Source organism: Gaeumannomyces tritici, assembly GCF_000145635.1.
Source record: "Gaeumannomyces tritici R3-111a-1 unplaced genomic scaffold supercont2.1, whole genome shotgun sequence".
NCBI lineage: Eukaryota > Fungi > Ascomycota > Sordariomycetes > Magnaporthales > Magnaporthaceae > Gaeumannomyces > Gaeumannomyces tritici.
Genome location: NW_008804545.1, coordinates 4071246 through 4084312, shown reverse-complemented (window position 1 = coordinate 4084312; position 13067 = coordinate 4071246). Strand labels below are relative to the sequence as shown.

The 13067-nt window shown below is 57.0% G+C and overlaps 6 protein-coding genes across 6 annotated transcripts in view; 4 read left to right on the top strand and 2 right to left on the bottom strand.

The window, feature by feature from the left end:
* Nucleotides 1–385: 385 nt before the first annotated feature.
* GGTG_01272 (prolyl-tRNA synthetase 1) lies at nucleotides 386–3120 on the bottom strand. The gene is made up of 7 exons (XM_009219033.1): nucleotides 2817–3120; nucleotides 2616–2709; nucleotides 2502–2542; nucleotides 2329–2419; nucleotides 2175–2257; nucleotides 1984–2113; nucleotides 386–1917 (listed from the first exon to the last, which is right to left on the bottom strand). The coding sequence occupies exons 1-7, from the start codon at nucleotides 2889–2891 to the stop codon at nucleotides 494–496; spliced, it is 1938 nt and encodes a 645-aa protein (XP_009217297.1). The 5' UTR covers nucleotides 2892–3120; the 3' UTR covers nucleotides 386–493.
* A 408-nt stretch (nucleotides 3121–3528) lies between these two features.
* GGTG_01271 (ribosome biogenesis protein MAK21) lies at nucleotides 3529–7280 on the top strand. Its single transcript, XM_009219032.1, has 4 exons — nucleotides 3529–4314; nucleotides 4377–5524; nucleotides 5601–6132; nucleotides 6193–7280. Exons 1-4 carry the CDS (start codon nucleotides 3562–3564, stop codon nucleotides 7036–7038), a joined length of 3279 nt encoding a protein of 1092 aa, XP_009217296.1. The 5' UTR covers nucleotides 3529–3561; the 3' UTR covers nucleotides 7039–7280.
* Nucleotides 7281–7735: 455 nt separating this feature from the next.
* GGTG_01270 (hypothetical protein) lies at nucleotides 7736–8317 on the top strand (the record flags this gene model as incomplete). The annotated part of the gene is made up of 3 exons (XM_009219031.1): nucleotides 7736–7738; nucleotides 7797–7920; nucleotides 8001–8317. The coding sequence occupies 3 exons, from the start codon at nucleotides 7736–7738 to the stop codon at nucleotides 8315–8317; spliced, it is 444 nt and encodes a 147-aa protein (XP_009217295.1).
* A 237-nt stretch (nucleotides 8318–8554) lies between these two features.
* On the top strand, nucleotides 8555–10279 carry GGTG_01269 (hypothetical protein). Its single transcript, XM_009219030.1, has 3 exons — nucleotides 8555–9187; nucleotides 9296–10002; nucleotides 10075–10279. Exons 1-3 carry the CDS (start codon nucleotides 9025–9027, stop codon nucleotides 10108–10110), a joined length of 906 nt encoding a protein of 301 aa, XP_009217294.1. The 5' UTR covers nucleotides 8555–9024; the 3' UTR covers nucleotides 10111–10279.
* Nucleotides 10280–10467: 188 nt separating this feature from the next.
* GGTG_01268 (adenylyl-sulfate kinase) lies at nucleotides 10468–11793 on the top strand. Its single transcript, XM_009219029.1, has 2 exons — nucleotides 10468–10843; nucleotides 10946–11793. The coding sequence occupies exons 1-2, from the start codon at nucleotides 10836–10838 to the stop codon at nucleotides 11586–11588; spliced, it is 651 nt and encodes a 216-aa protein (XP_009217293.1). The 5' UTR covers nucleotides 10468–10835; the 3' UTR covers nucleotides 11589–11793.
* GGTG_01267 (vacuolar ATP synthase subunit C 1) overlaps nucleotides 10856–13067 on the bottom strand; it is a 3621-nt gene continuing 1409 nt past the window's right edge. Inside the window, exons 2-5 of the mRNA XM_009219028.1 lie at nucleotides 12929–13023; nucleotides 12734–12825; nucleotides 12158–12650; nucleotides 10856–12065 (exon numbers count right to left, since the gene is read on the bottom strand). Of these exons, the coding sequence (XP_009217292.1) occupies nucleotides 11859–12065; nucleotides 12158–12650; nucleotides 12734–12825; nucleotides 12929–13023 (887 nt within the window). The 3' untranslated portion in view covers nucleotides 10856–11858. The remainder of the gene's footprint in view (nucleotides 12066–12157; nucleotides 12651–12733; nucleotides 12826–12928; nucleotides 13024–13067) is intronic.

Here is a 13067-nt window from a genome sequence, read left to right as displayed (position 1 = left end):
GGGGGGGGCTTTTAGTGACCGAGGGCATTTTGTTGAGGACGATGGTGTCGGGAGGAGCGAGAGAGTGAGGGCATTGCCAATTAGGCCATCAGTACTTCCCCTTTAGACATGCACCTACAGGTAGTAGGTAGGTAAGTGAGTGGCTGCCTCCCTGGCTGCACCAGGCGCTGCGCCATGCTGAGGTTGGTCACGGCTTCGGGCAAGTAGCTTGCAGCAACCTCCCGGGCCGGTCGCAATGGGGCACGAACAGCCAACTTATTACAGTGCGTTTAGTGGCAGGGGCGGCCACAGCTGGATTATCATGTGCTTGGCGTCTCCCGCCTATCCCGAGCCCCCTTTCCAGCGGCTCTGTGCATTTGCTGTCACTAGGGACTGTTCACCCATGCCCGGATACAACAAATGGAGCTGTTCGTATTTGCATATGCACACCTCACAACACGGCGTGCTTACCTGTCTGTCCCCTTTGTATGCTCCCAGCCCTATCTAGCCTGGCCTAGAGCTTTCCGAGAAGCTCGCTGACCCTAGAGTAGAGATCGTCCACTGACACAAACTCTTGGACTCCGAGCTGGCGACACTGCACTTCGCACCTGCGCGTTTTCCCCCACTCGTTGCCCAGCACGACAATGACAGGGTATCCCATCAAGTCTGCATCCTTCAGCCTCCATGGCAAACTCCGGTCGCGGTCGTCCAGGAGCAGGTCCAGTGGGGCCGTCGGAGGCGACGCAGCGTCTCGGCTACTGCCACCTCTGTCCAACATGTCGTACACCTGCACCGCCTCCTCGTCAAGGTTCGTGTGCGCCAAGACAGCAACCTCGTACGGGGCGATGGCCCGGGGCCAGTTGAGCCCCCTATCGTCAGCCAGGTGATCTGCCACGGCACCCATGATCCTCGACACCCCGATGCCGTGGCAGCCCATCTGCATGTTCACCTTGATCTCATGCTCCCCCGATCCCCTGGCGGCGGAGTCGGCCGCCGAGCACGGTGTAGCCGCTTGTTCGTCTTGGTCGATTTTCGAGGATGGGACATTAATAGAGGCACCCATAGGCTCCGAATATCTGTCGCCGAGATGGAAGGTATGCCCCAGCTCGATGGCCTGCGTGACCTTCAGAGCGCCCGAGTCGCATTTTGGACACGGATCTCCATCTTGGATTGCCAGGAGGCGAAGCTGTTCGCCGTGCTTGTCGTTGGAGATGAATTCAGGCAGAGGAACATCCAGCTCCGCTGCGGCTTCCTTCCGAAATGGTAGAACAGCTGATGCTATCTCTTCCTTGGCCAGGGCCCGAATGTTCAGATGGGCGATACTACCATCAACCAGGTTGACGAACCGTAGTGATGGCCTCGGGCCCGCGTAAGAATCAGCCGACCCTCCTTCGACCTCCTCGGGCGGCCGGAGAGCAGCCCACCAGCTGTCAGAGGCATCCTCAATGCTGGTATCGATGTTCGGAACGAGGCGTTTGACAGCATGGATGTTCACACTCTCTGCATCGCGGGCAGGCCCCGAGTACCAGACGTTGACGAGCGTACGTCTATCCTTTGATATACCGCGCCACACTTTGACATCTGCAGACGTTGGCTTTGGAATATCCGGGTCCTGGCGTATAGACAAGGAGGTCTCGGCCACCTCGGAGTTTGCTGTGTAGCCACAACCATCGCACTTGATGACATCGTCTTCGCCTTGGGATGTCACCAGGTGGTATTCGTGACTGAGGTCGCCTCCTATGTCTCCCGAGCTGGCCTCGGCGATCAACACTGGGAGGCGCAGCTCAGAAAACAGTTTATCGTAGGCGGCGCGGACTTCATTGTATGTCGTCAGGGCACTCTTGATCGAGACATCGAAGGTGTATAGATCTTTCATCATAAACTCTCGAGACCGTAGGAGCCCTTTGCGCGGCCGGAACTCGTCGCGATATTTGCGCGCTGTAACAAATTATCAGTAAACGATGTGCACGTGCAAGGGTCGGTATGACGAATACGCTGGCATACTAATTTGGTATACCCTCAGTGGAAGACTTTTGTACGAGACCACAGTCTGCCTTACAAGACTCGTGATCTCCTCTTCGTGCGTGGGAGACAGCAGGTAGGGTGTATCTTTACGATCTACTAGTTGGAACAACTAGTAAGTCTCCATTAGTTTTTCGATTTGCCCCGGCTAGTGTATCACGTCTTATACATACCTCCGAACCGATCTTGTCATAACGTCCACTCTTACGCCAGAGGCTGGGTGAGGAAATGGCAGAGAGGGATACTCTCGAAGCCCCTGGGTACACGCATCAGAAAAATGCAATGTAGGCCCTTGACCTGCTGGGATTGGGTACAGAACATGCTCACCAATGCTTTGCATGTGTTTGTCAATAAGACGCTTTATCTTCTCCTGTACTCTGAAGCCCATCGGCAGGAGATGGAAGATTCCAGCGTGTGCCTGGTTGAGTCCCGTGAGTATAAAAGCCAGAATAAAGACAAAAAGGGGGCAGGATGTATGAAGAGCGTCCATACACACGTACTTGGCGGAGGAAGCCGGCACGGATGAGCTTTGAATGCCCATCTGAATCAGCCCTGTTAGTGTGTGGTCTGGTGCCTTACAAATCTCGGCGCGAGTAAATGGAAGACATCCGCACCTTCTTCGGCTTTGCGATTCCTATCAGTCACGGCGCCTTGTGGAACATAGCTGTTCTGCAGACGGACTCGGTGATCAAGGTGAACAGCACGTGCCTTTGATGGCGACAGTCAGTTGAGAAATGTCTTCATCGACCTTATGGTATTCTGCCTCCTTCTTTTTCTTGGTGATGTAGAGCTTTTTTGCAGCGACCAGTACGTACTGATAATCTCTGACACGCCAGGAGGTTCGTGGTGCCGGATGGGCTCCATGGCCCCAGGCGCAGTCTCGCCAACATTTGGGGGGTGGTAGTCGGCTCAGTGAGACAACAAACTCAAGCCCAGTTGAAGATAGCGCCAGTCATGTCTTCCCACTCGCACTGAGTAATATCGCCGAGCAACCGTGTGTAAGTGGTTCTGGGTTTTGTCAGGTTCTCACGAGGTTTTTCTCTTGGGTTTGCGAGCTTGCGTCTCCAATCAGACCCAGGATTTGGTAGCCTCAATTGGCTGTGTGCACACAACAAGGAGCCACGCGCTTGGGCCGACATCCATGCGGTGCAGAATTGCATCGTTCCTCGTCACGGTCCCGGGGTAATTAGCCGAACCGCAAAAAAGAGCCTCCCCCCCCCCCCCTGAACGCTGGCAGAAAAAATTAAGCTGCAACTTCCAATAAACAACCAAACCATAAAGTAGATAGAAGAAAATATAAATAAAAGTATAAATACATAAAACGTAAACGTGGCTTTTTTCTTACGTTTATTTTATTTAAATCGGATTTTCTTTGCTTCATTTATCGCAAACGGCGTTGGGAACTTTTTGCGGTCAGATAATTATTTGGGAAGCGTGCTCGTGAACAAGGGTCCCCAGTCCAACAGCGCAAATTATGGGTCTTGAATGCACCCTGGAGCTTCTTGCACCCCACCTTTGACATCCATGGCGCTATGGAAAAAAAAAGTTTGGAAGCTCTCGATGTCGCGAAGCGCACCGCGGGCCCAAACAAGATCGAGATTTCCGAGCGCAATTGCCACTCATTTGTCGCCCGGCATGGCTGGCTCACACAAGACCAAGGCCCAGAAGAAGGGCCCGTCTACAAGACCCTCGCTGGACGAGAATGCGCTGTCCCAGCTCACATCCAAGATTGACAAAGCTCTGTCAAAATCCGAGGATAAGTCGCGGCCAGGAAAGCGCAAGAGGCAGGACGACGACGAGAAGCGCGCGAAGCCGCCCAAGCGACAGCCGGCCCCCGATAGCGGAAAGAAAGGCGCCGACGAGAGCAAGGATGCAAAGGACAAAAATGCCCTTCTATTGCAAGATATCAAGGCCCTCGGTGGCGACGAGGAGGACCTGGACCTCGTCGTTGGCATAGACTCGGACGCCGAGGAGGGGGCTGCAAAGCCAGTCGAGCGGGAGTTGGATGACGCATTCAAGAGAGAACTGGCAAAATTTGCCTCGGGTCTGGGTTTTGAGAATGTGCGGGACGATATGGAGGACGAGAGTGGCGAAGAGGACGAGGCTGGGGACGGCCCGCAAGATGAATCAGACTCGGAGCCAGAAGAGGAGTCTGCGGATGAGGACGAGGCTGATCAGCCTGTGCCTACACTCACACCAAAAGCCCCGGTCCCGGCCCCGGCCCCGGCCCCGACCAAGGCTCCGCCAACCGCGGCCAAAGAGCCGAGCGCGCCGGCAGAGAAGTCCAAGGACCGCCAATGGGCCGGGAAGTTGGTCAGTAAGCCGCCCAGATCTGCGCGCAGGCCCATGTCGCATGATGCTGATAGAAATCCTAGATAATCGAGCCCCGTCCAGACTGGCACGCCGCGACTCGAGAGGACCTCCCCGCTCCTTCAACCGATGAGGTCGCCAAGTTCGGCTCCGCCATCGCCAGCCTCAAGGCCCATGCCCAGTCACTTCTCGACCAGGATACGGCAGCTTACAGCTCCGCGACGTCCTCCTCCTCGTCACACAAGTTCATGACGACCATCATGACGTCCGGAACATTGTCCGACAAGATCTCGGCACTAACCCTGGCTGTGCAAGAGTCGCCTGTGCACAACATCAAGGCACTCGACAATCTTCTCACTATGGCCGGCAAGAAGAGCCGGAGCCAGGCTATTTCGGCCCTTGGTGCGCTCGTCGATCTTCTGGGCAACGGCGTGGTCCTCCCGAGCGACAGACGCCTGCGCACCTTCAACAGCCAACCCGGCCTGCTAGGCGCTCTTCAGCAGACCTCGGCTACTTCGTGGAAGGAGGGCCAGGCCCTTCCTAGAGGGCTAACTAAGGCGCATCTGGTCATGTGGGTCTACGAGGACTGGCTAAAGTCTGCATTCTTCAAGCTTCTTCAACTGCTTGAGGTCTGGTCGGGCGACGAGATCGACTACTCGCGCTCAAGAACCCTCGACTTCATATTTGGGCTTCTCAGGGATAAGCCAGAACAGGAGGCCAACCTGATGCGACTGCTAGTCAGCAAGCTCAGCGATCGTGAAGGCAAGATTGCCTCGAGAGCCTCGTACCTACTGCAGCAGCTTGTCAACACACATCCGGGCATGAAATCTATTGTCATTCGGTCCGTCGAGCATGAGGTCTTACTTCGACCGGGCCAGAGCCTGCGGGCCAAATACCACGCCATCAACACGTTGAACCAGACCATCCTCAGCACCAAGGAGCCTGAAATCGCGGACAATCTTGTCCGGATTTACTTTGAGATATTTCTATCTCTCCTCAGGTCTGGCAGCCTTGGCATCTTCGACCACCTGAATGAAAACGCAGGGGAAGACAGCAAACCGTCGCAGAAGAAGCCACGCGGGAAGAAGGATAGGAGGCCCGGCGAGCAGGGCGCAACTAACGAGCAAGAGCAAGAGGTCGCCCAGAAGCTGGTGTCGTCTGTTCTCACCGGTGTCAACCGGGCGATACCGTTTGCGATGACCAACGAATCGACGTGAGTACATCTCTGGATTTCCCGCTTTAATGTTGTGCTATGGGGTGACTGATCAGTGGCGCAAATATGTATACAGTCTGGAGGCACAACTCGACACCCTGTTCCGCATCACGCATTCGTCGAATTTCAACACCAGTGTCCAGGCGCTCATTCTGATCCAGCAAATTGCGGCGTCCAAACATTTAGCTATCGACCGGTTCTACAGGACACTCTACGAGTCGCTGCTAGACCCACGTCTCATGACCTCTTCAAAGCAAACTCTTTATCTGAACTTGCTCTACAAAGCACTCAAGGACGATGTCGATGTGCGCAGGGTCAAGGCGTTCGTGAAACGGATGCTGCAAGTGGTGAACCTGCACCAGCCATCCTTCATCTGCGGGATTCTGTATCTTATTGCCGAGCTTGAGGGGACCTTCCCAGACGTCAAGACGTTGCTCACCGATCCTGAAGACAACGAGGATGATGGCGAAGAGGTATACAGAGATGCCGATGCCATGGATCAAGACAAGCCGGCGGCCAAGGCGGATGCCACAAAAAGCACAACATATGATCCAAGGAAACGAAACCCCGAGTTCAGCAACGCACATCGCAGCTGCCTATGGGAACTGGTATGTTTGCCAACCAAGAGTGCGGGAGCAGGACACACTCAATTCTAACACGCACAATAGGTTCCATACTTCAGCCACTATCACCCCTCGGTTGTGGTGTTTGCCAACAATCTACTCGTCAGACAAAAGTCGCTTCCCAAACCTGAGCTGGCGAATCACACCTTGATACAGTTCCTGGACAAGTTCGTGTACCGCAACGCCAAGGCGACAGAGACAAAACGGGGCGGGTCCATCATGCAGCCAGTCATGGCTTCTGGAGCAGCAGCTAGCGCGGTCAGCTCGGGCAAGGGCGCGACGAAGACGCCCTCAACGCTCAACACTGAGGCGTTCTGGAAGCTCAAGCCTCAGGACGTCGCTCCGGAAGACGTGTTCTTCCACGAGTACTTCACGCAGGTCGGCAAGTCGGGTCAAAAGTCGAGAGCGGCCAAGCGCGAGCAACAGAGGGCCGAAGAGGAGGCAGACGACGATGAGGCAGGGGAGAATGAGGCGGAAGACGAGATCTGGCAGGCTCTGGTGGACTCTCGTCCCGACATCCAAGGCGACGACGACGGAGACGCTGACATGGGCTTCAGCGACGGTGATTCTGATCTGGCTTCGCTGCTAAACATGAGCGACAGCGGAGATGATGATAACGGTAGTGACGATGAGGGCGGCGCGGGGCTCAAGTTCTTGGACGAAGGGGCTGACGGAGGCGTCGAATTCAACGACTTCAGCGACTCGGAAGAGGAGGCAAACAAGGAAGAGTCCGCTGAAGACGACGATGTGGCTCTCGACCCAGTTGCTCAAGCCAAGCGGGAGCGCAATAAGAAGAGCAGGATGCGCAAGAAGGAGCTCAAGGCGATGCCAACGTTTGCCTCGGCTGAAGATTATGCGGCTATGCTGGCTCAAGAGGAGGATGATGTCTAAATTCTATGTTGCGAGCCAAACATACAGTAAGATAACGAGTTGCATATACCAGACACACGTTTGGCTTGATAAACCGACTTCGATGCTGAACTGTACAGAGCATGCCCCTGAACACCTTGCTTGGGTGGTATCTAGCGCGTTTCGGATGGTCCATTGCTTGGCCCAGTTCCAGAGCAGCACAACTAATGATGTCACCCACCCACGTCAGCCCAGTCCCCTTTATTGCCAGCCTCTCAAGGGCCAGGCCCTTTGGAGAACATGAAACAGCAACGGAGACGACACACTGCTGCGCGCCTACCATAATGCGGGGGGAACTGGCCAATAGGCAAATTCCCCAATGGTGGCACACCCCGCACCCCATGTGCTCCCACGCGTCACCGGATATGTCATTAGAGAGCCAGGAGGGGAAGGCTCGCGTATTTCTTGGAAGAGGTGACACGACTGCTGTCAGGAGAGGGTGCTTTACCATGTGATATGAAGGGGCGATTACTATTTATTCTGTTTTGCCCCGACTTCCTTCCCACCTGCAACAACTTCACTGTATCTATCACCACTGTAGTCTCTGAAGCTCCCGTAGCGCATCGGCCAGAATCCAATTGGAAGCAACAAATCCAACACACCTTTACGTGCTGCATACCTATCTCTCCACCTGCGCTCCTAGATATCCACAGGAAGCCCACCGCATACAGCTCCCATCATGGTAGGTTGACACCTAGAATGACGAGCCAGGCAAGGCGCTAACCCTAGCCAATGTACAGGCCAGTGCCGAGACTGTGGATCTGAGCGAGGCGCATGCTCCCAGACAGGAGTCCCTCCGGGTTTTCGAGGAGCTCCAAAGCGAGCTGAAGCAGGAGTTGATCAAGCTCCGTCACAACCACGACAGTAAGAAAGGCCACACCCACAACATCCGTCCCCCTTCCTTATATTCCTAATCCAACCCCCGAGCGCCACCCCGTATCCAGAGCACGAGCCCGAGTACTTCGCAGCGGTGCGCGACCTAAGCGACCACGAGCTGGCGGCAGCCCTTGCGGTCGAAAACTTCAAGGAGGTGCGAGTAGCGACGTCGGCGTACGGCATCCACCTCTTCGGCAAGGTGAGGATCCCGTCCATGCCCGCCGACGGCCCGGCCTACATTCAGTTCCGGCTCTTCTCGACCGGGTCCGACGACCCGGCAAGGTTCCACGCCTTCCACACCGAGGAGAAGGAGGAGGAAGGTGGCGGCAAGACGTTCCGGGCCATCTTTACGGATCGGGATCCGCTGGAGTGGTTTGACAATTAGGGAATGAGAGATGGGGATCGAGGGGAAGGCGCTTAATTCGCGATTGTATCTGCTACCAGCCGCTGCCCAGATGAGAAAATAACCAGGTGCAATACTTTCAGCCCTCGAAACACCCTCACTAGTACATACTCGGTATATCTCAGCGGCCTTGATGAAGACTCCGGGCTCCGAAAGATGACGAAGGCCACTCCCACCATTAATGGTAGTGCCCCACAGCCCCACTCGATATAGTTGTGCCGAGGCTCGACCACTTGTCAGCCAAAAGCTCCCAACAAGAACTAATTCGAGTCAGCGCTCAGGAGCTATCGCATCCTCCGCCACCCGACAGCCAGGTACAACCAATTGACCGAGCACCTTATCACCTCGGCTTTTTCTCCGCGCAGGTAGATCGCCTCACCCGTAGATTGGTAGGTGCCGCGTAGATGGGCTGTGTGGATCGCCGCAGTTCCACTCGGATCGCAGCGCCGTCCCACTTACCACGGCATCGCCTTTTTTGGGGACTGTCCCCGAAGCCTGAACGCGTCTCTTCTAGAAGACGCCGATTCTTACACCGCCGGTTCAGCCTAAGAAAGGCCATGCCAGTGCCCCCTGTCCCGGAGAGTGGGTAACCAGGCATGATTGCCGGGAGATAGGTATCCAGAAAAAACGCAAGAGAAAAAAAAGGTTGTATATACAAAGCGGCTGCTGCCGCCGCTGTGCTCAACAAAATGGCGGGCCGTCTCAGACTCGGCGCTGCCCCTTCCTCACTGTCACATCTTATCAGGCCCCGGCCTTCCTCCCACTGCCACAGTCAGTTCGTACAGCCCCTCTGGCGGACAAGGCACGTTCAGCTCTCTAGAATTTCCACCGGGGGCTCAGGAGGCAAAGCAGGTAGGCGTCATCGCGGTAGCTTCTACCACTGTCCCTCTCCCCGTCTACTCTCTACCTAGACACGGACGAACAGGCGGACTGACACGAAATCGTCTGCTTTGCTCACAGGCTCCGCTCCATCACGGTCGCTTCCGAGGCGCATACTATCTCTCGCCGGACGCGGGATCGTCCTCACGTTTGTTGGATACATGATGACTATGGCAGCGGTTCTCCCGGCGGCGCAGGAGATGGTCTCCCCGCCGACCAGCGAGGAGACGCTGCGGGCGTACACGCCGCCCGACGCCGAGGCGCAGGCGGTGGAGGACCACATCAACGCGCACCCGACGGTGGCGGAGCTGCGGGCGCGGCCCGAGCTGACCGAGTCGCGGCCGCACCTCAAGATCCCGGCGGCGTACCGGACGCGCAGCCTGACGGCCGGCACGCTCATGGGGCCCGGGCGGGTCACGGTGCCGCCGCTGGACTGGACCGAGGAGGGCGGAAGGTCGTACTACCAGGTGGCGCACCTGGGCGCCGACCTGTGCGGGCACCCGGGCATCGTGCACGGCGGCTACCTAGCCACGATGCTAGATGAGGGCCTGGCGCGCTGCTGCATGCCGGCGCTGCCCAACAAGATCGGCATGACGGCCAGCCTCAGCATCAACTACCGCGCCCCGACCCCGGCGGGCTCCTACGTCATCCTCCGCTGCACCACCACAAAGGTCGAGGGCCGCAAGGCCTATGTCGAGGGCCGCATTGAGACGCTGGCCGGCCCAGGCGAGACGCCCGTCGTGCTGGCCGACGCCACGGCCCTGTTTATCGAGCCGCGGCAGGCTGCGGTTAGTCACGCCCTTGCAAGATTTTCTCCGACGACGAAGCGCTAACTCAAGTCACGGTGGGCATATGTGTAGGCCATGAAGGCGGTTATGCCTGCGGTCGCCGCTTAGATGGCCGTATATCTTTGGATTTAAACGGTTGGCAATGTTCTACGGGATTTCCATGCTACAACTTCCCCAATCTAGGTAGCTTTCTACAGCCAGATTGGCGAATGATGTGTTTGTATAAAGGATAGATCATGGTAGACGGTGCTTGGCCGAATTTATTTGTTTTGCTTTATCTTTGCTTATTCCTCCCTCTTCCGATTTCGGTCCGACCAAAAGGAGCGCATTGCTGTGGCGGCCGTCGGGGCGGGCCAGGCTGCCATGCGCGGCAACCCCACTGTCGTCATCGTCTTTAGCGATTGTGCAAGGGTGCTATGGCCTATCAGGAGCAGCCAATTCCACCGAGCGCGCCAGGCGGGCGCGCAGTAGCTTGGCGGTGGCCCGGCCTTGCCAGCTCCAACACCAATTGCGCCTTTGAATGTGCCGGGGCTGGCAGAATGGAGAGAGCCCTCCATGCTGCCACTCCCTTGGCTTGGGCGTGCCCGCTCGTGGGGCCGTAAATGACGGCAGAATAAAAAGTGTTTTGCGTATAAACCGGGCTAACGAGTCCCGGTTGTCATGAATCGCGGGGTAGGACGTGCCGTTGCTTCACCCTCACTACTTGCGACGAACTTGGTTGAACGGGCACAAACGGACAAAAGGAAATACATACAGAACGAAAGGAGCCAGGTTCCTTCTAGCACCGGTTATCGTATTGTCGAGAACTCCCTGTGGGACACAAGACTGAAGAAATGGCGACGTAAGGTGCATTCCCAACACACTAACCCATCCCACCGTATCCCCAAGCCAAGCCCCCTAGAGCGACAACTTACACCTAACTCTCCCAAAAAAAAAAAAACAGCAACATCACCTGGCACGAGGGCCTGACGAGGCGAGAGCGCGCCGAGCTGCGCGGGCAGCGCGGCTTCACGATATGGTTCACGGGCCTGTCGGCGTCGGGCAAGTCGACGGTGGCGACGGCGCTGGAGCAGCACCTGCTGCACCTGGGGCTGGCCGCGTACCGGCTCGACGGCGACAACGTGCGCTTCGGGCTGAACCGGGACCTGGGCTTCTCGGAGCGCGACCGCAACGAGAACATCCGCCGCATCGCCGAGGTGGCCAAGCTCTTTGCCGACTCGGCGACCGTCGCCATCACGTCCTTCATCTCGCCCTACCGCGCCGACCGCCAGACGGCCCGGGAGCTGCACGCCGCCACCGCCGCCGCATCGGCGCAAAGTGGTGGTGGCGACGACGCGCTCGAGTTTGTCGAGGTCTACGTCGACATCCCCATCGAGGTCGCCGAGCAGCGCGACCCCAAGGGCCTCTACAAGAAGGCCCGCGCCGGCGAGATCAAGGAGTTCACCGGCATCTCGGCCCCCTACGAGGCCCCACTCAACCCCGAGATCACCATCAGGACCCACGAGAAGTCGGTCGAGGAGTGCGTCGCCCAGATCGTGCAGTACCTGCAGGAGAAGGGCCTGGTCAAGGCGGCCGGCAGCAGCTGAAGGGCGTGCAGCGCGGTAGACTCTCTTTCCCCCCCGTCGAGGGCGGTATTCCTCCAGGAAAATGAAAACAAAAAGATTTAGACCCACGCACACATACACATGCATTGCGCATAGATAAACATGAAGAAACAAGACATATGGCAAACCGGAGGGAAATAAACAAGAATCAAATGTATGCATGCCAGTCCCTGACAGTCGGCTGTTCGAGCAGTTGTCACCGGCTGGCTCCAGAGCCTCGCATTTTTTTGTTCCATGCGAGTGACAACGCTGCTAAGGAAATTCGAACTCGTAGTACACGTAAGGAGTGTACTCGTTCCCGTCCCCGAACCCAACTCCTGCCGCCGCCATCTCGGATGTCAAGGCGGCGTCGTCCTGCTGGATCTTGCCGCGCTTGTCCCTGCCAAACGCGTTTCCGCCCAGGTACGAAAAGGACGAGTCCAACGCGGTCCTGACCTTTTTGACCAGCTTGGGGTTCGTCTGAGGGTCGCCATGTCAGTCTACATTTCTTTTCGCAAGGCTCTGCACACTCTTGCGTGCAGAGCCATGGGGAGGGCCGGTCTGCTACATACCTTGACAAGCGCAGATACAAACTCGAGAGGCAGGCCGTAGCGCAAGACGGTCTCGACAAAGACGCGCAGGGCCATGACGTGGGCCCAGACCATGGCGCCCTCGCTCCAGCCGGTCCTACCGAAACGGAGCGCCTCGCCAAAGACCTTCCTCTCCTCCTTGGCGACACGGTCCAGCTCGCGCTTCTCCTCCTCCTGGCCGCCCTCGACGTATTTGTACTGGCGCGGGGTCCATTTCTGCTCGCGGCACTTTTGCAGGAACTCGGCGCTGTGCTTCTTGAATGTGGTGACGGCGAAGAGGGCGAACTCGTCGTCCTGCGCCACCTCGATGGCCGACCGGGGCACCACCATGGGCGAGAGCTCCTCGTAGGTCTTGAGGAAGTCTTTGCGCATCATCGAGGGCACCACGATGAGGTGCGTCTCTAGGTACTCCGAGTCCTGCACCAGGAGAGAAGGCTTGACGATCGGGGTCAGGGACTTTGTGGACAGGTTTCCGCTATCAAACCAAAGCAGCGTGTCAGCGATCCAAGAGTCCCCCAGTAGGGTTAGGTGTGGATGGATGGTGGTGCTTGTTCATACGTCTGTTTCCGCTGCAGAGACGCCAGGTTCGTCTTGGCTGAATTGTATTGGTTGAACTTGCCCTTGACGTCATTGTCGATGTTGACCAGCTCCTAGAAAACAGGCGACCGAGATTGAGGTCAGTTGAGAAGATTAGGTGTAGAGCAATGCGAGTCCAGGTAAGCCAGGACGCCGTCCATCAAGGGTGGGCAATACCTTCTGCAGAGTGTCGATGAGCTCGCCGAGAGGTCGGTCCGCTCGGTATCGGACCTTGTTCCAGCTAAAGGTGCTGATGTAGTGGTCGGTGGGTTCTGGAAGTACTGTCAGCCTCTGCGAAAGGGGGTCGCGATCGCGC

Excerpts from the sequence above, each read along its gene's own strand:
- GGTG_01271 (XM_009219032.1), top strand. The coding sequence starts at position 3,562 with ATGTCGCGAAGCGCACCGCGGGCCCAAACAAGATCGAGATTTCCGAGC. Across the intron at positions 5,525-5,600 it reads GCGATGACCAACGAATCGAC|TCTGGAGGCACAACTCGACA; the intron begins GTGAGTACATCT and ends ATATGTATACAG. Across the intron at positions 6,133-6,192 it reads GCAGCTGCCTATGGGAACTG|GTTCCATACTTCAGCCACTA; the intron begins GTATGTTTGCCA and ends CACGCACAATAG.
- GGTG_01272 (XM_009219033.1), bottom strand. The coding sequence starts at position 2,891 with ATGTTGGCGAGACTGCGCCTGGGGCCATGGAGCCCATCCGGCACCACG. Across the intron at positions 2,710-2,816 it reads TGGCGTGTCAGAGATTATCA|GCACGTGCTGTTCACCTTGA; the intron begins GTACGTACTGGT and ends TCGCCATCAAAG. Across the intron at positions 2,543-2,615 it reads GAATCGCAAAGCCGAAGAAG|ATGGGCATTCAAAGCTCATC; the intron begins GTGCGGATGTCT and ends GGGCTGATTCAG.
- GGTG_01269 (XM_009219030.1), top strand. The coding sequence starts at position 9,025 with ATGGCGGGCCGTCTCAGACTCGGCGCTGCCCCTTCCTCACTGTCACAT. Across the intron at positions 9,188-9,295 it reads GGGCTCAGGAGGCAAAGCAG|GCTCCGCTCCATCACGGTCG; the intron begins GTAGGCGTCATC and ends CTTTGCTCACAG. Across the intron at positions 10,003-10,074 it reads TCGAGCCGCGGCAGGCTGCG|GCCATGAAGGCGGTTATGCC; the intron begins GTTAGTCACGCC and ends GCATATGTGTAG.